This window comes from Notolabrus celidotus, chromosome 4 (genome assembly GCF_009762535.1).
Source record: "Notolabrus celidotus isolate fNotCel1 chromosome 4, fNotCel1.pri, whole genome shotgun sequence".
NCBI lineage: Eukaryota > Metazoa > Chordata > Actinopteri > Labriformes > Labridae > Notolabrus > Notolabrus celidotus.
The window spans coordinates 15,026,854-15,051,465 of NC_048275.1; the positions used below are offsets into that span (position 1 = coordinate 15,026,854).

Here is a 24,612-nt window from a genome sequence, read left to right on the forward strand (position 1 = left end):
ACACGTTGTACAGCACGAAGCAGAAAAAAAAAATGAAATGCTTGAGGCTGAAAGTTGATCCTGGTTACAGGGCTTCTTTCTCTTATCTCCCAGGCTTCCTCCAAGTTTTTGGCTAACCTAAATGTTTAGTATGAGGAAAGCCAACTCATTCTGCTGTACTAATTAACAAGAAAAATGACTACATTTCCAAACACAGTCCGGCACTGTGTTTCTGCAAATTAGTGAAGAAAAGTTCCCCAAAAGTAAACTCCTCCCTGAGAGTCTGCCAGAGCTGGCAGGAGAAAAAAAAAGAGGTAGAGCATCCTTGCATTAATTATGTTTACAGGAGAATGGGCCCCAATTGAAGATAATGAAATGATGGAAGTGTAATGTGATCATACCTCATACCGGCTGTGAGAACTAAAAGGAGTTCTAAAAGGAGAAACGTATAACTCTGTTGCATTCAGTTGTCTAAAAACATCTTACCATTTAGTAAATATTTTACTATTGAGTGAACTGAAATCATCCCAAATGTTTCCATCAATGTTAAACCCAAAGACATTGTCATTTTTTCAAAGGTAAAAGTGAGTTTCATTTTGTCCTCCCCTGTGTAAAACATTGACTGTATATTAATATGGACAGCGCCTCCATCTCCTCCCATTGTGAGTAGTGAAGCCAAAATACTGCCTTGATTGACATTTTGCACTGGTGGAGCCAAAGGCATTTTCAGAAGCAACTTGGCTGGTGCAGCTGCAAGACTGACATCTCACCCCTTCTGCTAACCGAACACTTAACTCATCAATAAAACAGGAAGGATCTCACAGCAGAACAGATTTTGTGTTGATTGGAAGCAGACACTCATGGCTATGGAGGGTTCAATGACTCTTATGTTAGTGGTTGATACATTTTATCTTGCTGTTTCTCCTCCTCTTTGCTAATCTGGAACAGAACACTGCAAGAGCTGCATTTGTTTGCAGAGCTGTCAATCAAATGACTAATTCAACTAAAATTGCACAAAAAATGAACATTATCACATAATTCAATAGATAAGAACTAACTGATGTCATAGAAAGCATGTTTGAGAAAAGTTTATGTGATTTAAAAAAAAAAAAGTTTTAATTTTCAAGTTTGACTCATGTTTGATCTGTTATAATGAAGGAGGTGAGCTTTATGAACTATATATTGCAACATAAACACAATAAAAGAGAAGCACTTTTCAGTGTTAGTAAAAGATGTTTTTCTTGCCGGACCTGAGTCACAATCACTCTGCAGTTGCTTTTAGGCCGCTACAGGGTTGCTTTCAGGCTGCATGTGGCCCACTAATTGAATAGGGCTGGTCTATGGTGTACACCTAAAACTTACAGTATATGCGATCCAAACAGGTCGAGTAGATAATAGGAATGCAATCTACTTGACCTGTAGCCTGCCATCTTGGAGAAGATATGAACAACAATTGCTACTTGCATGTTTAGGTTGTGAGGTCAGTGTTTCCCAAAACTTCAGTTTGTGCTGTTGATTACAGACCAAATGGAGTTTTTAAAAAACGTCTCCTAGGAAGGCATTTTTGAAAACCTACGTTTCAGTGACTAAAAACTCTATTTACATTGGGAGGTAAGACCAAAACACAGTGAAAAAACCCTGTTTTCAAAAATGTCCACATTCTACGTGTGAATGGGGTCAAGTATGGTGTCACTTTTTAGAGTTGAGTACTTCTGTATGCAACTCTGTATGTATACTAGATAAATGTGTACTAGATCGGCCTGAATTTTTAAGTAAGAGATGGAAGCTCACTATTCATAATCAAGCGCCCCAAAATACATCACAATTCTTCAAACTAGAATAGCTGATCTCGCCTGCCAGCAACATGTACAATACAAATGTAATATATTGAAATAAATACATAGCTATTTAAGTAAGAAATGTTTGAATATTGTTGTTAAATTCTTTATACGGCCCAAAGAGCAAGCTAGCTTAGTCATCGTAACTCAGACCTGATTGTGACTGATGAAGTTGTGTGACGCAGACAGGAAGTGCACTGGTGTGTTGTAAGCAGCATACTCGCCATACAGACAAGTTAGTTTGCTGTATGCAGTGCACACAGTTTGAGTATTTAGTAGCTATCATGTCAGTACATGGATTCGGACTCATGCCATGTTCTGTTAAGAAATACCTCCATGATAATTAAATAGTGTGTTCTGAAGTTATTTTAATAAAATCCCATAAATCTCAGAGATAGATCTATAATAAAAGTACTGCCAGTCAAAACCACTAAATGTAATTAACATTGTGTCTATGGAAATGGAAAAGGCTCCTGTCTACCGTTCTTTCTAAGCCCTCAAGTAGATTAAGGATTATGTGAGGAAGTGTTTTATCAACCCAAGTAATTCTGTAGTCATTTTGAGCAGCACACAAACATTTTGTTTCTCCTGTTTGTTGCTTTAAAAGCTGTTACCACTGACTGTGTGATTACTCTGACAGAATACAAGAGCACATCAAGAACAGATTTTCATTGTCAAACAAAAGAGTCTCAAAATAACAATGTGAATGAACCCTGAATGCTGGAGGAATAATAACCGTATCCTAGAGGAAGAAGCGTTAATACCTCGGCTTTTGGAGTCCAGCTGTACATCCACATGATCCAGTGAGGTCAGCTTGTCCCCCTCAGGATTTGGGACTGCGATCGAGGTCACTGTCGGGATGACCTCTTGTTCTTTGTCAGGCTGCTCCGCCGTGTATGTGTTGATGCCGGGAATCTTCCTGTAGGCCGAATAAAGAAGGAAGAAAAAAAAACATAAAGAAAAAAAGGGGTTTTAAAAATGGCAAGTTAATGGAAAGCTGCCATCAGGTCTGTTTCACTAATGCTTCCACTATGCATAATGTGTCACACACTATTTTTAACTGCTAAAGATGGGAGAGGATTGCTTGAAAGCTTGAAACTAGGGCATTTTGCGTTCCACTGGGCATTGCTCTCTCACTTTCATATTGTTCACCTCAGTTTTCAATCAATTTTTCATCCCCTTCAGATGCACCCGCAATTCTACTTAAAACTAACATCTTGCATTTCTAATTTCAGATCCTCCCCTCGTGATTCTGTGCAGCAGCTGGTGATGTGACATTTGAGGCAGCTTTAGGATCCCAAACTTGATTTCTTAATGTAGTAATTACATCCCAAAAGTTAGAGTTAAGCTATGTTTTACTTTATAATGAGTAAAAATTTAGCAAACACAGAAAGCAAGCCACCCCCCTGTGATTGGCATGGGATTACCTGCAGCACTGGATGCTATTTACTGTATGTCCCTCACTGTATAATATATGTTGTCTCACGACTTATCACCTCAACCTTTCCTGCCATTCTGCAGAGTATGCCTCACCTTGGATGGCTGTGTTTAGCATTTCCGAAAGGTCAAGCCTCACATTGTCAGATAGATGAATATTGATAACTGCAGGACTCTGACACCCATTCAGCTCCGTGGGAGAATTGATTAGACTGTCATTCCCTGTAATATTCTGCAGATTGAGACAGAGGGGAATTGTCTTATTCCTCCAGCTATTATTGTGTCGCCAGTGTCCATAACTCAGAGATAAATGGAAGCTGGATTCCTGTGGAAAGTTTTAAGAGTTCAGCAGTGAGGTGCTCGCCTGCACATAATGGGGCCGGCTCTAAACAGGGCCATTATGCAACACAAACACATTTAAATGAAACAGCAATAACATTTATATTATCATGGATATCTGCAACGATGTGAGTATGAAAATGAGAAGATTCATTATTACACATTTATTCAAACAGTTTCCCTTTGTCTCAAATGTGCCTCTGTACAGTGTTGTGGTACTCAAGTCCAGGACTTGGACTTCAGTCTGACTCGAGTCATGATTTTCATGACTCTTAACTTGACTTGGACTCGGGCATTGATAGAATAGAATAAAAAACAATAGAATGTACTTCATTCATCCCCAAGGGGATAATTCGATGACTCAGACTTGGTCATTGACTGCATTTGGACTCAAGATGGAGAGGAGAATGCTGACTTTTTAATAAATAAACACTTTTATTGTTTGGTTGTTTCTAATGAGCCACAGATAATTGAACAGGTTCCTGCTCAGCAACAGTTCCAGTCAGGATACCCAAAGAGACGTCACAAACCGTGTGTTTTGCTCCCAAAGATTTTAGAGCAAAATCCTGCAAGAGCAGTGAAACATGTTCAGTATGTAATAGAACCTCCAGGAAGAAGACGAGGACAACCTCAAACTTTCACAGACATCTGTCCAGGAAGAACCCGGAAAAGTAAGTGGGATGCTAAAGCTAGCCTACTAAACGGTTGATTATGTTCCTGTTAGCAAGCTAAAGGTAGTGCTAGCAGCTTATGTTAACCCCAAGCGGCAACCTCCGGTCTAATATGAGTGCCATGCAGAAGTGCTAAAAACTGCAGTTCCCAGAGGATCCGCTTGAGGCTGGCTCCGGAAGTACCGGAAACCACATACACACCAATTCAAAAAAGACGATCGTTACAGCAGAAATAAACATGTTTACAGCCTGGTACAAAAGATGAGTGTAGTCTGGATAGCTCATTTCTCGATTGGCACACACTGTACGGGGGGTTCAATTTTTTTCTAAAGCAGCAATTTCGAAGATATTGAGATTACGAATCTTCCAATGAGAGGCACAGCTGACTTGATCAACAGGCGGGAACACTGTAGCTGTTGGCTAGGAGGCTAATACTCCGCCTATTTACGTCACAATCACTCGACAGCAGCAATATGGCTGCCGCCGCCGATTGGCCTCAAAACAGCGCTTCAGAAACAGATGGGTGACGTCACGTTTCCTACGTCCATATTTTATACAGTCTATGAGTGAAACATGTTCAGTATGTAATAGAACTTTCAGGAAGAAGACGGGGACAACCTCAAACTTTCACAGACATCTGTCCAGGAAGAACCCGGAAAAGTAAGTGGGATGCTAAAGCTAGCTTACCAAACTGTTGATTACGTTCCTGTTAGCAAGCTAACGTTTACGCTAGCAGTTTATGTTAACCCCTGGCTCCAAGATGTTATGTTAGTTAAAATACTGATGAACAGTGGGTGGGTAGCAGGTATTTTTTTAGTTAATTGGACGCCTCTAGTGATCTAATCACAGCAGAGACAATGAGTGTGTTTCCCCATTAAGAGGGACGTGATGGTTTCCCTGATATTCTGAATCTCCAGACATGTTGACAGGATCGGTCACAATCTAATGTTAATGAATGAAATGTGTTTTCTACACATCCAAAAGGTCCCGCATAGTCAGCTGAGATTCATAAGGTCATTAGCTTAGAGTTAAACAGTATGATGAATAATAAATTAGTAACAAGGACTCGGCTGAGACTTCGGGTATACTGCTTATTCTTTGAACACGGAAGACTCGGATTGATCTAAAACTTGAGGTTTGGTGACTTGACTACAACACTGCCTGTGTAATATCTTACGTCTAGTACACTCTACCTTTTGAATTTATATACCACAAAGACTGCCAAGCCCATCAGTACGACTGACACCAGCATGATGACTGCTGTGCTGCTGTGGCTGCTGTCGCTGCTGTCCACAAGAGGAGCTTTGAAGGAGAAAGAAGGAAAGAAAAACAGAGTGCACATCAAAACTAAATGAGGACAAATGTGTTTTTCTTATTTTGCAATAATGCAAATTGTGTGACAATCCTATTAAATGACAATGGAGAATAATTGCTGTGTCATTTTTACTGCAAATATTCAAGAAAAATGTCATGAGAAAGTCAACGTCCAATCAACATTTTATGGTTTAGTTCTCTATATCAGGGATGATCCAATCACAATCAGGATGGCTCTCCAGGGAGCCCTGAGCATGTATACTAAAAACAAACAATAAAACATTTGAAGGGTTTTATATTTTCTAGAATCATCAGACAACTTCATCTTCAAACTTAGAAGCAAAAAAACAGGTTTTAATGGAGCCCCATTTGTCCAGGTAGGTGTGTTTGTCAGAAGCAACAGGCTCACCTGGAGACAGCTGCGTGGCGTACACGTTCACCAGCACCCCTGGCTTGAGTGTGAACTGGATGAGGTCTTGGTTCAAAGCACTTAGCAGAACCTGGGAAAGCTGTGAGGAGGAGTGACAGAGCAGACGGGGACTGTTAGCGGTGGCTGCACAGCAATATTCCATAGTCATCAATATTTTAGCCTAAGTCATTTCATACCGCAGCCTGAATTATGAATCAGAATTTTTGCTTCCGTCTAAAGAGGAGCAAACGCTGATATGACACGGAAAACCAAACCTGCTGCTCCGAAACCCCAGCCTGCTTTTAAGAGCACTGGTAACCATATCAGGTAAAGAGGGAGCCAGTGGCTTTTGAAGGAAAAAAATCTGTAGCTGCTTCCATCAAAATCAGGATTTTTTTCCCTTTTTTCATTCTGGATGTACTTATTTTATAGAAGAGGTTTAAAAGTTCACTTAGGCAAAGCTTTTAGAAATTAAACCATGTTCTAAAATCACCAAATTGCTGTTTTAATTTTTCTCCCTTAAGTTCCGCTGCTTTTCACACCTAGATGAAGCAGTCATTTAACAAGAGACCAAAATGCCTTCCCAGAGCCCATTTGAGTCCTTAGCCATGCCTCACTAATTCCATCTCGCTCTTTCTAAAATCTTTCCATTGGTTAAAATTAGACTGCTCTACACAGTATGAATAATTACTTTTTGTTCTAGTGGCATATCAGGGTCAGTAAATCTATTACACATTTTAATAAGCTGCTTCACACACACTCAGCACATGCATGTGTGTGTGTGTGTGGGCACACGCTGACTTAATGCAGCAGTGCTGCAAGTCATTCACTGGAGATGAGAACAGTGAACTGAAGATTTATTACCCTATTGTCTGTGAGGTTCTGCCAGGTAATCAGACAGGCTTTAGATAAATACATCTCTTTAATTCCCAATCCAGGCCGCATGCCCCAGTTTGCCTCCTTTCTCCATGGTGCCAATTATATGATGCATCAATGTAATTAAATACCTATTAACTTAGTTCAAGACTGACTGCGAGCCAGCAAAATGATGTTTACTCGGGATACGTTGTGGCCCTATCCGTTATGATGAATAAATGAGCTTGTTTAGCCAGAGGTTTTAAAAGGAGCTCTGTGTTACTGTTTTTTTCTAATAGCTTTCTATAACTCTCTAAAATATAAGGAGTCTTGTTTTGCTGTAGGAAATAGAACACCGAAGTAGCTTGAAGGTTTATGACAGTCTGTTAACTTCTTAAAGGTGGCATGGAGTCCATAACGTGTACTGAGATGCTCAGTGAATATAATTTCTCTGATGTGCACAGTTTTAAGGCTTTTACATGGGAAGACATTGCCCTCTAGTGTTAATTCTATGCATTACTCTGCAGGGAGCATCACATTCTAAAGTGCATATCTAAGAAAAAGCCTCACACTAAGACAATAAAGCTGCTTTGTTCCATTGTTTGAAGCCTTGGCCTGCACAATGAATTCAATTGATGCTTTGTTTGTTGGCAGAAGAACTCAATTTAAGTTTGTGATGTTTGATTAAACTCTTATAAATCCATAGATACAGTTCTTTGATTGAATGACTCCATAGGGAATCAAAGATTTTCTATTCTGTGATCTAGAGACTAAATGAAATCAATATGTTATAGAGCTCTATAAGATAGGATAGCTGCTGTGTGCCTGCATGCTAATAACAATGCAGCTATTGAACACATACCTCTGTTTTCATTTTAAACCACACCAGAGTTGTATATTTTATCCCAATTACAACAAAAAATGTCCTCCCCTCATTACTGCTGACCTTTTCCAGGGAATAACATAGTGTTTCTCCTGCCTACCGTGCAGCCCGTGGTGTCCATTCATTTCACTGCGGTATGAAAATACATTTGCACAGACGTTAAACTTGGTCGACTTGGGTAATCCATCACCATGAGCATCATGTCTGCATTTATTTTTGTCAAAGTTAACCTTACTGTTGCATGGCAATGAAGTGCAATCCAGCCCTTAAAACGGTGATACCATGCAACGATAATGTAACTCTGACAAGAATAGACACAGACATAATGCTCATTGTGATGTATTGCCACACCAAAACAAAGTTTAAAGTCTCGGCAAGTTGATTTTCATACTGCAATGATATGCATGGAAGCCAATGGCTGTGAAGAAAAGGTTACACATTTAACTAGATTATAAAAATCAACATAGAGGACCAGGAAACTAATCAGTTAAGTAGTAAAGTCAAGTATCTACTCTGTGTGTTTTTATTATGGGGTGAACTCTCAAAGCAACAGCTGGAATGAAAACTTATTCTGAAAGAACTCTTCAGTAAAACAAACTATGCAGAATATCTCCAGCTCATTTGGTCAACATGTTGATCATTGAAACATAAGATTAAAGACAAAAGACAATAATCTCATGATTATACAACTGAACACATAGTTCTAAAGCTTTACTTGGGCGGCTGTGGCTCAGTGGGTAGAGTCGGTCGTCTATCAATCAGAAGGTTGGCGGTTCGATCCCAGCCCCAGCAGTCACATGTCAAAGTGTCCACTGAACCCCAAATTGCTCCCTCTGTTGTTCAGAGGTGTGTGAATGTGAACGAATGAGATTAGCTAACACTGATGGTCCCTCACAACATAGCAGCCTCTACCATCAGTGAGTGAATGGGTATGAATGGGTGAATGTGACAAGTAGTGTAAGAACGCTTTGAGTGGTCAGAAAGACTAGAAAGGCGCTATATAAGTACATGTCCATGTCCACTTTACTTTACAGGCATGCTTCAGCCTCTACATTAAAGCCACTTGATGCCATTTTTCACTCTGAATTGCATTTTATTACTGGTGATAGTTACAGCACTCATCATTGCATACTTTACAAAAGGTGGGTTGGTCTTCTCTGGCTGAAAGGCGTGATTTGCATTTTTACCTGTTTATTTATAAAGCGCTTGTTAGGATGTTACCATCATTCTTATCTTCAATGCTAGTTTGGTCCTCTGGAGCAAAACACACCAACTGATTGGCTCACTCTCCAGGTTCCCAGTGTTCATTCTGAGCTGGGTAGATCTGCCTTTTGAGTTTTTGCACCATCTGCATGGAACTCACTTCAAAGCACTTTAAAAATGAGTGCACTGGTTTCTTTTAATCATTTTAAATCATTAGTTTTAACAATTTTAACCTCTGATTGTACCTGTTTTAACTGACTTTGTGTAATATTATTTCAATGGTTGTAACATTACTTTTAATCGCTGTCTGTTTTTAATTGATCATCATTCTTTTAGGGTTACATCTTTTATTTGCTTGTCATGCATTTTAATGTTTATTTTATATGCTCGTCGTCATTGTAAATGAGGGCTTGCTCTCAATGGTTTTCGAGTTTGAATAAAGATAATAGAGAGAGATGTTTCATTTTTAAACAAAGAGCTTCTTGGATTTGTCTTTTAACTGTTTCATGAAAAAAGAGATTGCACAAAAGATGACGGAAGTATCCAGAATAAAAGTTTTTTAAATCAGCGATTTAGCAAATCCTCTGCTAAAGACAAGAAGACTCTTTCTGTGAAACAGATTACAAAACTATAATATTTGAAGAGAATGTAAAATACTCCAAAAATGGATTTTGTGCTGATTAGATCTCACCTATAACATCTGTTCCTGGAAAAAATAGTCCCTCTTCCACATTAACCCTAACAAGCCACTGAAGTCCCATAAGGTGATCATTTTCACTATGTACGCACAAGTTCTTATCATGTGTGCACAAGTTACTAACCTCTGCTAATGGTTCCACTCACCATCAATGCCCATTATTTCTCATTAAATGTCATAATTTCCTCTTAATTAGCTTCTTGGATGTGTGAATGCTTTTTGTAATGTACTTTAGAGAGTGTAACGCTGAGACTGCTGTTTTGTGTGTAACATAAATGCCCTCTGCTGGGCAGAGTTGAGGAGAGTGTCATTGTGTTTATATATAATTTTCTCTAATTAACTACGTTTGATTAAGTCAGTTTTCTTTGTGAACGTGTGAAAGTGTTTTTTTATCCTTGTAGTATGTTTGATGAGCCGTGGTATTTAATATAAAACACCTTTTTGATTGCATGGGTTTGTTGTGGAGGACTTTCTACTCACCATGTGATGCTTTGCGAGCTAGATCCCAACTAATCTCCAATTATACCAATTTATCTCCATGGTGTAGCAACGTTAGCCAACAGTAAGCTTAATTAGTGCCTTCTGTGTTCAAGTATTTTCATCAGCTTATTACTACTACTAAGAAAAGGGACCTAATATGCTTCTGTTGTTATCAGAACAAACATAGAGACCCAAAGGTGAATGTTCACGGCTGTTTCATCACACATGACAAAAGAAGAGTGAACAACAGCTTCCCAAACAACTTATTGTCTAACTTGGGTGCACAAGATAATAACTTGTGTGTACCAAATGATAACTTGTGCACACTCAATAACACTGTCACCTTTGCAGGACTGCAGGACTGCTTTGTGAAACTCTTCAATTTGGCTTGGAAATATATATAACAATAATCATCTCAACTCAAAAATGTAAAAAGTACTCAGAGAGCACCGAGGGGGATTGCATTGATAAATGCTGACTGACAGATTTCCAAAAGTTTCCGTTTTTAAACAAAGGGATTACTGGATTCGTCCTTCAACTTTTCACATTGGGGAGAGATAGCAGAGAGGATGATGGAAATATCTGGAACAGAAGTTGTTATTTTATATCAGGGTGGGATTTTGGATGAACTCTTGGTACAGGATAATTTTGGCTGGGAGCAAGAGAGCTATTACGCAAACTGCTGCAGGCGAAACCTCCAGTTCAGGACAAAAGAACTGCTTTCTATGAAAATTATTGTGAGGAGAAAAGACTACAATAGAGCAATATGTACAGTATACCTCTTATTAAATGGACTTTGTGCTGATAAGATGTTATTTTATATCCTAGTAAACGAAGAATCTGTTTTCCTGCCAATCCACTCACTAAGTTGAAAATATTTAAAACAATAGAAATGCAACACAAGGTTTAACCTTCAGGTGAAAGAAATGTTTAAACATGTTCTCTTAAAAACACAACAATAAAGCTTGAACAAATAACCCAGCACTGTTGTATTAAAGTAAAGGACATATTCTCCAGGGAGGTTCTCTCTGGAGACAGTCTTTGACTTCCTCAGCTTTCCTTTGTGCTGCTTTAATTATCATGAAAGGAAAAAAAAACCCACACTGAGCATCTGCCAGGGCCTGTTAAAGTGATGTGACAAGGCCGTACCTGATCCAGGTGCGCCCACTTTTCATCCATGGCTCCATGTCTCGCCCTCTTCTCAGGCACAATGAAAATCTCTGCTGTGGTTGGCACACCTGGAAGCACAGTGACCAGGAGCTGATCCTCACTGATTCCTGTGACCTTTAATACAAAACAACAACAGCTCATTAAAAAGGTTCTTTAGTGCACACTGTTGGAGGTGATACTGCGAAAAAGATCCTGAGTCGTATGTATTAATGAGTAAATTTTGTTGCCTTTCTGCTTCACATTTCATTAGCCTCAGCAGCAGTCACTGTCAGGATGTAATGCATGGATACACTGAAACATGCAAGTTCAATTTGACAGTCTTTGGTAAAGGCCAGGGCTTTTAGTGCAGTAGTGCCGTAACCAGAGGTCTGTTGTCAGTTTTCTGGTGTAAACCGAGGTAATATCTGACAAGACAGAAGGTCAAAGTGAATGTTTCATACTGAGGGTTACCGTAGGATATATATAGAGCTCAGTATCCAGGTCTTTTACATAACCTGGTGTAGCTGAGTAAATATTTCATCTTGGAATATTATGCTCTTTAATTCTGGTGAGTGTTCTCAAAACCTGAGTGCAATAATCTCAGCCATACAAGTCAAAGCATTGGGGTATCTAACTGTACTTAAACCTTCTCTTGAATAGATGAGTGAATGTGTTACACAGAGTTATGGTTTAGCTGAACATTTTTTTCAAAACAGCTTAGTTTTAGTTAAAGCTCCAGTAAGGAGTTTTGGTCTGGTTATAAAACTGACAGGGATTTCTAAAGGAAGCAAACAAGACCATCAGAAATAGGACTGGTTATTTCTATATATTTATTATATATGTCTGTCACTCCTGTCATCAGGTGATGTGATTGACAAGATTGCAGGAACAGCCTATATAAGGCAGGATGAACACATGCATGACTTAGACATATAGAGTACAAAACCAGCAAGAGATACATTTTTATTCAACGTTGTGTTAGATATAGGTTTTTCTGAGGGCTTTCACTGCAGCTGACCATGATGCTAGAAAAGAACCAAGTGGCAACCTCCAATGTTGAAAATTTAAGCTAATGAGAAAGTGCACAAAACTGCAGTTCCTCTAGTGTCCACTGGAGGTAATCTTCAAAAGCCGCGACATCCCCATTAGGTCTCATGTAAAAATAAAAAAACAATGAAACTAAAACTAAACATATTTGCAGCCTGGTTCACAAAACTGTTTTGGTTATTTGGCTCGTTTATTTGTGCACACTCAATATTCAGGGGTTAGATTTTTTTCATAGTGCATCTGTTATGTAATGGCTAAAATGTATAAACGTAGCTGCTTTGTTGGGCCTCCAATGTCTGTAGAAACCAATGGCTGACGTCACCGAGAGTACCTCCAAATTTTATGCAGTCTATGAAAGGACACTTTGTTTTTGTTTTCTTTGTTTGTTTTTTTTAAGTTTCTTTATTTGATAGGACAGACGAAGAGAGACAGGAAATGTGGGGAATAGAGAGCATGGGAAGACATGCATGAGATGGTCACGCCCGGGAATCGAACTGGCGACCCCTGCGACAAGGACTGCAGCCTCTGTATGTGCCGCTAGGCCACCAGCGCCCCATATGAAAGGACACTTTGGACATAAAGACCCGTGATGTCAAGTGTCGCCATCTGCTGGTGAAAGATAAACAGAAAGATAAATCTAATATCCACCTAAAATACTCTGCAAATGTATGAAATATATTTTAATAGATGATAATGAAGGAGTTTTAACTAAAAGTTATATTCTTTTAAGGCCTGTTTTTTCGTTTTAACTTACACTCACATGCTAGCTTTTTGATGAACTCATTAATGACAATAACCTTGGTAGCAGGGGGGCTTTAACGTCTGACGCAAGTGACTGGAAAATGATTGACGGGATCTGTGATGTGGAGAGAAGTAGAGAGTAAAAGAGAGAGAAAGAGAGAGAAAGCGAGAGAGGGGGGGGGGGGACTTGCCTCTGCCTGTGTACGTGCATGCTGACTGTGCCCTGTACCCTATTTAAAGAATAACTGCAGATCGTGATTACTGTTGTGGGTGACTCTCCTCCGCTTATGTCTGCTACACTGCTGCTTTTTTCTTCTTTTCTGTTTTTTAACATCTGCATAGTATCTGAGAGGGAAAACTCGACACACTTGAGCACAGTTAGTCTCTCTTCACTGAAGGTTTTGGTCCTCTGGCGATGGCATTCAGCTCTTTAGAGTGCAAATGGCATCTGTCCCTTAATGGCCTTCAGTGTTTTGACAAGTTCAGTTCAAAGCTTGGACTGGTAATAATGATGGTGGGTGATGAGGCGTGTCAGCGTGTAGAGGTTAACAGCTAATTACACAGCAGGGGAGGTCAAAAACACTGCAAGAAGTGAAGTGCAGCACTCAGTAGAAAAGCACATGCATACATTTCACGTGTAGTTTAACCAATAATGGAAATCTCACAGGCTCACTAAAGCAAGAAAAACACCACAAGATGATCCAGCTGAGCCCAATTCCCCCCCTTTGGACAAAGTCATGAAAGGCCCGGTTATGTGACAGCTCTTTAGATTACCTTGCCAGATTTCCTGTGGTGTGAGGTGTGTTAAGAGTGATTTTTTACTTTCCCCCCAACTGCTTGGAATACAATCGGGAGTGTAAGGATTTGAGATTGTAAATCAACTTGTTGAATTTGGCAACAACATGTTTACACAACTGTCCTGTAAAACATACCTCAATCAGAGTGACAAGGAGAGGAGTTGTTCTACCACAATGGATGTACCAGATAGCTTATCAGCATTTATTCCGTCATGTTTATTTACTCTGAAGTCACGTTTGACTGCAAGAGATTTTTTGAGATTTCCAGTTTTGAGAGTCAGGACTCTGGCTTCTGTTAGTGTGTGTTGTGCTGGGTTGACCATAGAGATGCACGATATTGGATTTTTTGCCGATATCTGATGTGCCGATATTTTACAACTCATTTAGCTGATTACCAATATCGATTTTTTTTTTTGGCACACCTAATTGCAGAGATCATCAATTCTCTTCTGTATTGGAATTAGCGTTCGGTATCATGGTGATACTCTTATCACATTTGTTGTGTAATATTCATTTCTTGTGAAAAATAAGAAAAATACTTAATACTGCATATTTATTCATGACAATAGCTTTCAAACAAAATTTATACAAAAAGATGCAGCTTAAAACTTGGATGATGCTCTCCCTGAGACAATCATAACAAAACCCACAACCAGTGCAAATTTGGCCAATTTCATATTTGAAATTGTAAGTAAACCTAACCTCTGTTCACAGGGAACATGTGAAAAGTGCAACTATACAGCAATTTAACCCAAATTAAGTCAAATGGTTTACTCCTTGACAGCAAATGTGCCTAAATTAGTCAGCTACATGTACCTTACAGATTGCTGCTTAGATTCAAATCTAACTTAAAACATGTGTGCAACATGTGTGCAGCAGCCCATTATTTTATCAGTTAATTATATCGGCTGATATCAGCATGTTGGCCGATATCCGCTAGTTCATTTTAAAGCCAATATCTGCTGATAATGTGCCGATAACAACGTGCTCCCCTAGTTGACCATATCGTTGCACTCCACAAACTATAAGAACAAAACTGTTAAATCTGTCATTATTTGTCATCATGTGTGAGGTCTCTCACATTTTTTAAAATCCGTTAAGGTTTTGAAAATCTTTCAGTGTGCCAGGCTTTAGGCAGACACTTGAGTTTTCCTCAGCTGCTAATTGTCAGAAGCTAAGAGAGGTCTTCTAGAGTCTTTAAACAGCGTCACACTCTTCTTCATACTGACCTGAACTGCACAGCTCTTCACCACTCTGCCGATGTCTTCCCTCCACTCAGACACCCCTGGGTTCATCTCATCCAGATTAGAAGAAAAGGCCAAAACCTGGGATCGAAAATAATCTGAAACACAGGAAGAACTCTTACTCAGACATATTGTGCCTCTGCTGTTCAACAGAATAACCAGACACCTCACTCAACTCTTTTAAGGCCACCTGCAAAGAGTGCTTCACCAGAAAATATGGAGGCTTGGCTGGAATGGTAGTGTGTGATTGCCAAATTAAAATTGAGGAACATGACTGGACTTCTTTCTCTCTCATTGTTTGCAGACTTTCATTACATTTTTTTACTTCAGCTGATCATTTTAAAGCAGCTGCATCAAATATATTACACCCTCAAAAAGATGTACAGACTGAATTAAGAGATTTCTTCTCTACCTTGGCGATGTACAATGCAAAAGTGCTTTCTTGCATATATATTTGAGTCCCTCTAACATCATTTTCCACTATTATCTACTGCTTAAATCTTAACTCTGTTCATTTCACAGTATGATATTGATTTTGCACTATAGGCAGCTATGAAATGCATTAATATTCAAGAGAGATGAACTCTTTTATCTACATCAAAGAGAAGCCCAAAAGATATAAAACTTATATTTTGTATTGATCTAATTTCTTGAAGTATTTGGAAAGAATTTAAACAAATTCAATAATAATCTGCTGATTTAGTGTTGACTCTAGTCTTCATCATCCCCTTGATCTCTCCATGACACCCTGTACACCACATATCGTGTAATGTGTGCCTTTTGTGAATGCTTCAGTGTAGCTTGAACTCCTTAATGAGCTCAGTGACCTTGTACTACAGGACTAGTCTATGATGAGAACATAACCACACTAAAGCCTCCAGAATGAAGGATCCCTATTCACCATGAAAGTCGCAGCTTGAGCCTCCTTCAACAAAACCATTTAAACTTGTTAAAAACAGCAAGGTACAAAGCAGATCATTTTTCATTTTCATTTTCAAAGCCCACAACTTCAAGAAAGAGCAGCTTGCTAGGCAACAGCTGTCCTTAAACACATACCTCAAACCAGAGAATACGCACAAATCCACCTTGAGACCTGCTGTTTGCTGGTCACATCACCATTAATTTGGTTGGTGAATTCATACCGACAGAAATCATTTTTTTCCTCCATGGTTGTTTGTTTCTATGCAACAGTTAACTTGCTGTCACACAAAGAAGGTGTGCCTCTAAACTAATCTGATTGGATGACAGGGTAAAAAAAAAGCAGATAGATTCTATTGGTGTGCAGAATGCTTCCTGCCTTAAGAGAAAAATAGGAAGAGAAGACTCCTCTCACTGCAGAAACTGCACTTTATCTTATCGGGGCCAAAATATTTTGTTATTTTATTATTATCAAGATGGAAACAAATTAACTCCACCCACTGATTCAGACTGCAAAAGCTCCAGAAAGTAAAACAAGTACATCTAGGTTATTTTTCTTTAGTTCCAAAGTGCTGATCAACAAAAAGTATTATGGATTTCAAAGTACTGCTCCACTCTCAGTAAAAACAGTCATGTTTGACTCATAGACTGTATAAAATATGGACGTAGTATCCACAACGTCACCCATCTGTTTCTGAAGCGCTGTTATATTTTTGGCCTTTTTGCCTTTACTTGATAGGACAACTGAAGAGAGTAGAGAGCGGGGGGAGACATGCAGGAAATGGTCAACCGGCTGGGAATGGAACCGGCGACCCCTGCGACGAGGACTACAGCCTCTGTATGTGGGGCGCTTAGACTGCTAGGCCACCAGTGCCCCATGAAACGCTGTTTTGAGGCCAATTGTCAGCGGCAGCCATATTGCTGCTGTCGAGCGATTGGGACGTAAAGAGGCGGGCTTTGAGCCTCCTAGTCAACAGCTACAGTGTTCCCGCCTGTCAATCAAGTCAGCTGGGCCTCTCAATGGAAGACTCGTAATCTAAATATCTTCAAAATTGCCGCGTTAGAAAAAAGTTTGCCCCTGTGCAGTGTGTGCCGATTTAGAAATGAGCTATCCGGACTACACTCGTCTTTTGAACCAGGCTGTAAACATGTTTATTTCTGCTGTAAAGATCTGCTTTTTTGAATTGGTGTGTATGTGGATTCTGGTACTTCCGGAGCCAGCCTCAAGCGGATCCTCGATGAACTACAGTTTTTAGCCCTTCCGCATTGGACTCATATTTTTAGACCGGAGGTTGCCGCTTGGTTTGACTACATGATCTATATGTTATTATCCTGTTTTGATGCCGTGTAAGTGAATACAATGTGCAGCTCACCATAAACTGCGACGGTCATCTGATCCTGATGGACAGCATTTCCCACTGCAGCCTGAACAACAACAGTGTGACTCCCCACTGCAGAGAAAGTGAAAGACATCGCTCCATCCAGGGTCACCATAGGCTAAAAGACAGAGACAGAGAGAGAGAGATGAACCGTGATGTGTGAATCTACTGAGTCATTCAGTTACAAGGCAGCATGGTGGAGAATGAGAAAGTAAGGCTTGCCTCTGTTTTGTTACCAAACCACCAGTAATAGGTGACTGTTCCCACATTGCTCGGGCGTAACACTGTCGTGAGGTTCACTGCTTTGTTCTTGACGACCACTGACGGGGCCAAGAGCTGAACCTGCTCAAGTTGACCTTTAGAGAGAAATCACAAAAACAACATCTTCACATTTTCTTAAAAAAAGGCCACATACTGCTTAAAATAATGCTCAGAATTCCATCTGGAGCCACGTATACAGTGATATTTTTGGCCCAACAGTGACCGTCTGGCACACACTGAGTTTGTAAACAGAGGGGGTTGATAGCACTGCAGGAGTGGTTTGACAAGTATCTGTGGATGTTCTGAAAATGTCACATTTGGTATCCATTATAATGAGCTCAATTGAAAGTGGCCACCGCTGATCTTTTCTGTCAATAAAGAGAAGACAAATAGCAGTCTCTGGGGCCAACACAGAGTGAGTCACACTCAAAACTTAGGGTGGGTCTCGCTTTAATGAGCCAATTTGAAGAGATTTAATAAGAGATTTGTGAGCATATTTGCCAGGGGGTTTCGCATTCTTGTTGTCTCTTTTTTCTACAACTTTAGACAAAGGAGAGACATAAAAGAGCAAACCCATTTCTAGCACACAGGTAAGCCTGAATTTAACTGTGTTTTGTTTTGAAGAGGCCTAAAGGGGACAGAGCATTTATTGTGAGGGCTCCAAAACTCTGGAACGATCTCCTCGAGGAGACCAGATCATCAGTTGATACAGTGATCTTCTTGAACCGTACCTTTATTCTAAGCCTCTCCTGTTATTACCTGAATTTTAATTATCTCTTCAATTGAACTCGTTCAAGAGAAATGTCTTTATGAGTTCTTTTAAGTTTTTATTTCTGAAGAATGACTTTGGCCTTTAATTTTATGACCTGTTTGATTTTCCCTGTCTTTGTGAAGCACTGTCACTATTGAATATAACTCTGTAATAAATAAAGGTAAAAGGACTGGCACCAAATAAGTTCAACTTAATACTTTTTTTGATTGTGTCCTATTAGATACTTTATCTCATTTTCTCCACTAGACAGTCACCTTAAGAAAAACTCCATCAAGTGTCCTACACTTAATGGTCATCCAAGAGGACACATTTTCTCCACTGAAGGGGCAACCAGGAAGACACTTTATCTGGATTTCTCCTCAGGAGGGGCAACTTCGAAAGTTTTCTCTGACAATACCAATCTAAAGTTTAGTTCTTTCAGTTTTCTCCACTAAAATAAAGTCAGCCAAGAGGACACTATGGTTTTTCTTCACTGGAACGACATCTTTAGTAGAGTCTTTTTTTTTGCATTTTCTCATTTGAAAGAGCACCACAGAGTGTACTCTGTATGCTTTTCCCTTGAAAGGCTGTTTTAAAGTAGATTTATTAAGATTTCTATAGACAAGCATAACTGTTTTTTTTTTCTTTATAATAAATGGCAATTTAAAGTTAAAGGTTATACACAATGTAAAAGAGACTTTGTATCTCAATGGGACTATTCCTGGTAAAATAAAGGTTAAAAAAAAAAAAAAAAAATGATTATCATAATGAAGCGATAACTTATGAAAGCCCAGTTGTCTCAGAATAACCCATTAAAAGGTATTGGAAGTAAGGATGTACATTTTAGGTATTTTCCGTGATCGATTTTTGGAAATGTTAACGATCAATTATCGATTAATTGATAAAAAAAAAAAAACATTATTATTCTTACGTCAAAAACAATACCAAATAGGTTGTTTTCCCCTTAAATTGTATTTTCTACAGCAACAAAATGCATAAAACTGACTGGATTAAATACGGGCACACGTTTGACACGCAGAATATCAACGATCAGGCTCATTAAAATATTCCCCGCGGACATAATCTTATAAAGTGAAGGCTCATAATACTAACAGAAAAGTACTTCAGACTCACAGCGTCCAGATTTCTGTCTACTCGTTCTTATTGAGAAAAATAAACATATGTATTCGGTCAGGTGTCAGCCGGGAGCGCAACCGGGTCATAATCAGTCCCGCTGGAGAAAAGCCCAGACGGCTCTGATGTTGCTGGTCTGCAAACATAGTGTACCTGAATTTCCCACCTGTCTGTTGCCTTCGTATCCAAAGGTGGGAAATATCCTGTTTAAAGCTGTCAACCTTTGTGTCCGTGTTGTTGTTGGCAGCAGTTTCGTATTAAAGCGCACGTGGAGACCTGACGCACAGCCGCAGCCGCCAGCTGAGCGTCTCCGCTGTGCGCAACACCTTTAGCTGATTCACATCGAAACATGCTTTAAACTTAAAACACCTCCCTGATAGATGAGTGTAATATGAGACCACATGATGTTTGTTCCACGTGACGGAAAATTGATAACAAAAATGTGTGTTTCGAGTAATTTCTTATTAATCGATAATCGATTAATTGTGGTCATCCCTAATTGGAAGAATGATCATATAGTTGTTTTCACTCACAGGAGACGTGGAGGTAGAGTATCACCCTGTCAAAGCCCAGAGTGTTGGCAGCTGTCGCAGAAACTTGGTAGATGCCAACTTTATTGTAGATATGCTTGATCCCGTCATCGATGGAGCTTATGTTTACAAAAGATATGGAGGTCCCATCGCCAAAGTCTACAGTAATACTTGTGGTGGAGCTCAGACCCTTCAAAAAGGAAACAAAATACTGTCATTCATGTTGTAGCCTCAGATGTTTGTCAGCATCCTTGCTGACACAGAACAGCATGCATTTTCTATGATATCTGCAAAAAGGAGGTCAAGTGGTAACTCATGTCACTGCACATTTACTTGACATGCTCCTGCCTGTGCTATGTCTCCGACAGGATCTTAATGTACATATAACACTGAAAAAAGATGTTTCACTCTGTAACAGACAGTATTGTTACTGGATTCATGTGAAGTCAGCACCTCTTCCAGGAAGACCAGGAAAGTGACGTTCCTCTCCAGGGTTGCCACCAGTGTTCCCTCGCTGGTTAGGAGCTGGAGGCCCCTGGGTGCCTGAGTGGGACACTTTTGTCGCCTGGGGCTATACTTCAGCAGCGTTCCCTCAGTGCAGTTGTTAGACAAAGCCTTGCGATATCTGAAATTCATTAAAGACCCCCAAAAGACATGGATGAGTGTAAGAGCAGACATAAAACAAATGAACACACAGGGAGAGATTCATAGACAGTATAATAAAGTGTTTTTCTCTACTTACTCCCACAGCTCTGTCAGTTCAATTAGCCTTTTATCAACAACAGCCATCAGTTGAGAGTGGGCTCATTTGAACTGACTTGGAATTAAACGATATTTAACACCAGCTATGATATAAAAATGAATACCATTACAATCTATCTGTCATTCAAAACACACTTATACTTTTAGAAACTTTGACTTTTTAAATGTTTTTTCAACTGGCCTTCAAACACTGTCAAATACAACATGTGGCATTCAGGTTCAGTTAGTTATTGTGGGAAAAAATACATTCTGTTCAGCCATACAAAAATAAAAGATCTCTTTTGTGTTTACAATTTCATCCTTAACATTACTAGTGGTTCAAATGTTTTCATACAGCTACATTAACCACTGTGAACCTCAGTGGGTATATCTTCCCCCGATAGAGAACTAAAAACATGCATGTGAATATTTTTCACCCATCTTTGCAGATGGTGGGCACTCTGCAAAACACATTTTGACACAGTGAAAGATACTGATGCTGCTAAAGAATACTACAAGATCATTTACACAATAGCCTGTTGATAGAAAAAGTGCTTTCAGAGGATATTAAAAAAAATGAAACTGATTTTTCAATCCTTGTTTCCCCTGGCAGGCTGTTCCACAGTACAGGTGCCCCTATAGATAAGGCACAGTCACTTTTTGCCTTGAGCCTGGACTGTGGAAACAAATTAGAGGGCCATGCTTGACATTTTAAAAGCAGTGCAGAGAAGAAATGTCTTGTTCGTGGAGCCACTACCAACCTATACACATCTCAAATGCAACAAGGAGCCACAAGCAGACTCTTTTTATTGAGTGGAAAAGAACAAACAAGGTATAGAAGCACTGGTTAAATCTTTAAAAATGTGTTCAATCTTTAAAAGTAACAAGTGGATGAAGCTTTCAATCAGGTTTGGTGACATTTAAAGGAACAATGTTTACCTCTGTATGGCTGCAGAAAGTGGATGAAGCACAAGTACCTGATACAGAAGTCAAGGTTCTTGGTTACTTTCCATCACAGCTCTTAAGTATATTAGCACACCTACTTCTCCCTTAGCTCATGCCTATACAAACATATCAAGCGTACCCTGTGGTGTTCAGGAAGCTGTCTCCAGTGGTGCAGTCTCTGAATGTTGCTGAAGGAACGAACCAGAAAGACGGAGTGCAGCTTCCATCAACCTGCCTCTCAAACCCGTAGTCGCTGTTTCAATTGGAACAAGAAGCACAGACAAAGAGGGAGTAATTGGGATTTGTTATCATTTATTTAAAATATCAAATATAATTACAAAGCTCAAACAGAATCATACACAGTAGAGGTGTTCCCTGCTGCAGAAAGTTGCAACAACCCAGCAGCTCGGAGTATTTGAGATTTCATGTTTTATGTATCAAACTCCTGAAGCAGAAAAGGCGTTGTGTGTGTTAGCACACTCTGCAATTATTACCTTGGCAGAGTCAGAGGGATCTGTCAGATTCCTGTCATTGTGTTCAGAGGAAACACAGTCTCAGGAGCCAGAGTTGGAAAGTTTAATACGCCTTATAGTAATTACGTGGTGTTAAGCTTGTTTAATATAGCTGTGAGTGGTGCTCATTTAACACAGGCAAGATCAGAGAGATAAAAGAAAGTGTGAGACAGTGAAGGGACGTACAAGAAGTTCTGACTCATTAGAGACAGAGGAAAACGTCATATCGCTGTGGAAATATTTCACTGATTGTTAAGGATAGACTCAATGTCTTCTATAATCTTTTCTCCGTGAATTTGTGATGTGCTTTCATGTTTTGTAAAATTAGGTTTCCCAGATTATTCCATCCTAATTGTGGCTCAAGAAAAAAAAAAAGTGACTTTCTTTTTGTGGAGAAATTTGTGTCAATCATCAAAGACATGAATCAGTGAACTTTATTACTCCCACTAGGGGTAATTAAAATAGAACATCTTGTGCATAAAAACATAAAAATATGATGTAAACTATGACAAATTTCAATACTTTGAAGCCAGTGGTGTAGTATTTTAGGTCCAGAGGGAACGCTTGAGTCTGATTCAAGTACTAATTTTCAGGACTCGTGACTCTTATACTCGAGGATTGACTGCTTTCTGGTTTTGGTAGATGGAGAGGACCCAAAAAGTATTCAGTGATAAAGACTAGTTTTAATTATAAGGCTCTGATTATTAATTCAGTTTTGAGCAGGGTTGGCACGTGTGTTCACCTGCATGTGTGCTCACATGGCGTATTGCTCAGCAACAGCTCTGATGCTAATAGAGGCTGGATGTGCCTAAACGACAGGTTACACTGGAAAGAAAGTGATTAGATTTTACTTTCACTTTATTTGATTTTCATTTCATTTTTCCCCTTTGAAAAGATATATTTTAAATACTTTAATTTTTTTAGAGTTCTATTGAAGGAATTTTGTATCTTGATCTTGCCTTGTGCGATTTTGTGGTATGCTTGTTAAGTTTTGCTGCACACGTAAAGCACTTTGCAACCTGTTTTTTGAAAAATGCTCTATAAATACAAGTCATTATTAATATTATTATTCTAATGATAAAATGACTTTGGCTGTTTTCGAAACCGCCTACTATACTAGCAGTGCCCTGATTTGGGCAAAATTCAGTATGTAGTAAGTAGTATGTGAACAAGAGATAAATCTGCAGTATGCCAAAACTCCCTGAATGTCGTAAGAATTCGGGAAAATTTCACAGTATGCATCGGACCAGTCTGCCTCGCGTACTGTTTCCCATAATGCACAGCGCTTGTTCCGCTTTTTCTTTTTTCTTCTTTTTGACATTGGGAACTCAGTTTTTAGGTGCTGTGAAAATTATTAAATTAATTATAACCACAAATCATTAGAGAATGCTAAAGAAGCACTTTCTCTATCAGCATGGCTGTTGTTTACATCCGCATTCCAAAACCAGAAATCCAGTGACGTCTGGCTCAGCGTACTGCAGACCAAACCCAACAAAACAGTCATACTACATACTAAATTCAAATGCAGTATGTAGTAGGCAGTACCTACTGCATTACTGAAATCCTCATCAATAGTGGTTTGGGATGCAGGTAACTGAGAGTGCAAGAGAAACCTGCTGTCATCCATCACAGCATAATTGATGAACGCATCTCCATAGTAAGAGAGGCGAGATGCACATTTATGCACATCGCACAGCGCCGTAATTTGATTGATAATTCAAATCTACAGACCTGCTGACAAGATCAGTCAGGATCTAGAGTTAATGAATGAAATGAGTTTTCTAGACATCCAAAAGGTCCCGCAGACTTGGATAATGGGGTTGGACTCAGATACTGAGAGCTCAACTCAAGTTCTTCTTCGATGACTCGGACTCCACTTACGCTTGAACAGCGGAGACTTGAAACTCAACTAGACTCCATGTTTGGTGACTTGACTACAACACTATATGATGCAATAGCAAGTTAATTATTCCTATGCAATTATACTTGCTACAATCACAGTGAACTATAAGATCCTATAGAAAGATACCAGAAATATGATTAAGAAGTTGTGAATTATAAAATATAAATCTTCAAACACTCCTCTTGTTGTGCCTTCGGTGTGCCTTGCAGTCTCTGCCTCTGGAGACGTATAAAGCGTTGTGCACTAGATTTAATGAAGTGAAAGGAGAAGCTGCAGAGCGGGGAACTCACCACTCAAAATCTGCCTCTGTGCACGGGCAGGAGTCTGACATCTGGGAAATATACTGATCTCTGGCCTTGACACACTGAACGTTTGCTTTCAGCTTCTGGAAGATTCTCTTCATTCCCATGATGCACGATTCGTCCTGTGATTAATAATGGATCAAAAACATTTTC

The 24,612-nt window shown here is 39.4% G+C and overlaps 1 protein-coding gene across 1 annotated transcript in view; it reads right to left on the reverse strand.

Moving 5' to 3' along the window:
* LOC117811887 (VPS10 domain-containing receptor SorCS1-like) overlaps positions 1 to 24,612 on the reverse strand; it is a 76,835-nt gene that overhangs the window by 3,012 nt on the left and 49,211 nt on the right. The window contains exons 16-26 of the mRNA XM_034682383.1: positions 24,448 to 24,581; positions 21,882 to 21,995; positions 20,510 to 20,681; positions 20,060 to 20,246; positions 17,603 to 17,736; positions 17,375 to 17,498; positions 15,069 to 15,181; positions 11,255 to 11,389; positions 5,988 to 6,087; positions 5,458 to 5,566; positions 2,582 to 2,736 (exon numbers count right to left, since the gene is read on the reverse strand). Coding sequence (XP_034538274.1) covers positions 2,582 to 2,736; positions 5,458 to 5,566; positions 5,988 to 6,087; positions 11,255 to 11,389; positions 15,069 to 15,181; positions 17,375 to 17,498; positions 17,603 to 17,736; positions 20,060 to 20,246; positions 20,510 to 20,681; positions 21,882 to 21,995; positions 24,448 to 24,581 — 1,477 coding nt within the window. The remainder of the gene's footprint in view (positions 1 to 2,581; positions 2,737 to 5,457; positions 5,567 to 5,987; positions 6,088 to 11,254; positions 11,390 to 15,068; positions 15,182 to 17,374; positions 17,499 to 17,602; positions 17,737 to 20,059; positions 20,247 to 20,509; positions 20,682 to 21,881; positions 21,996 to 24,447; positions 24,582 to 24,612) is intronic.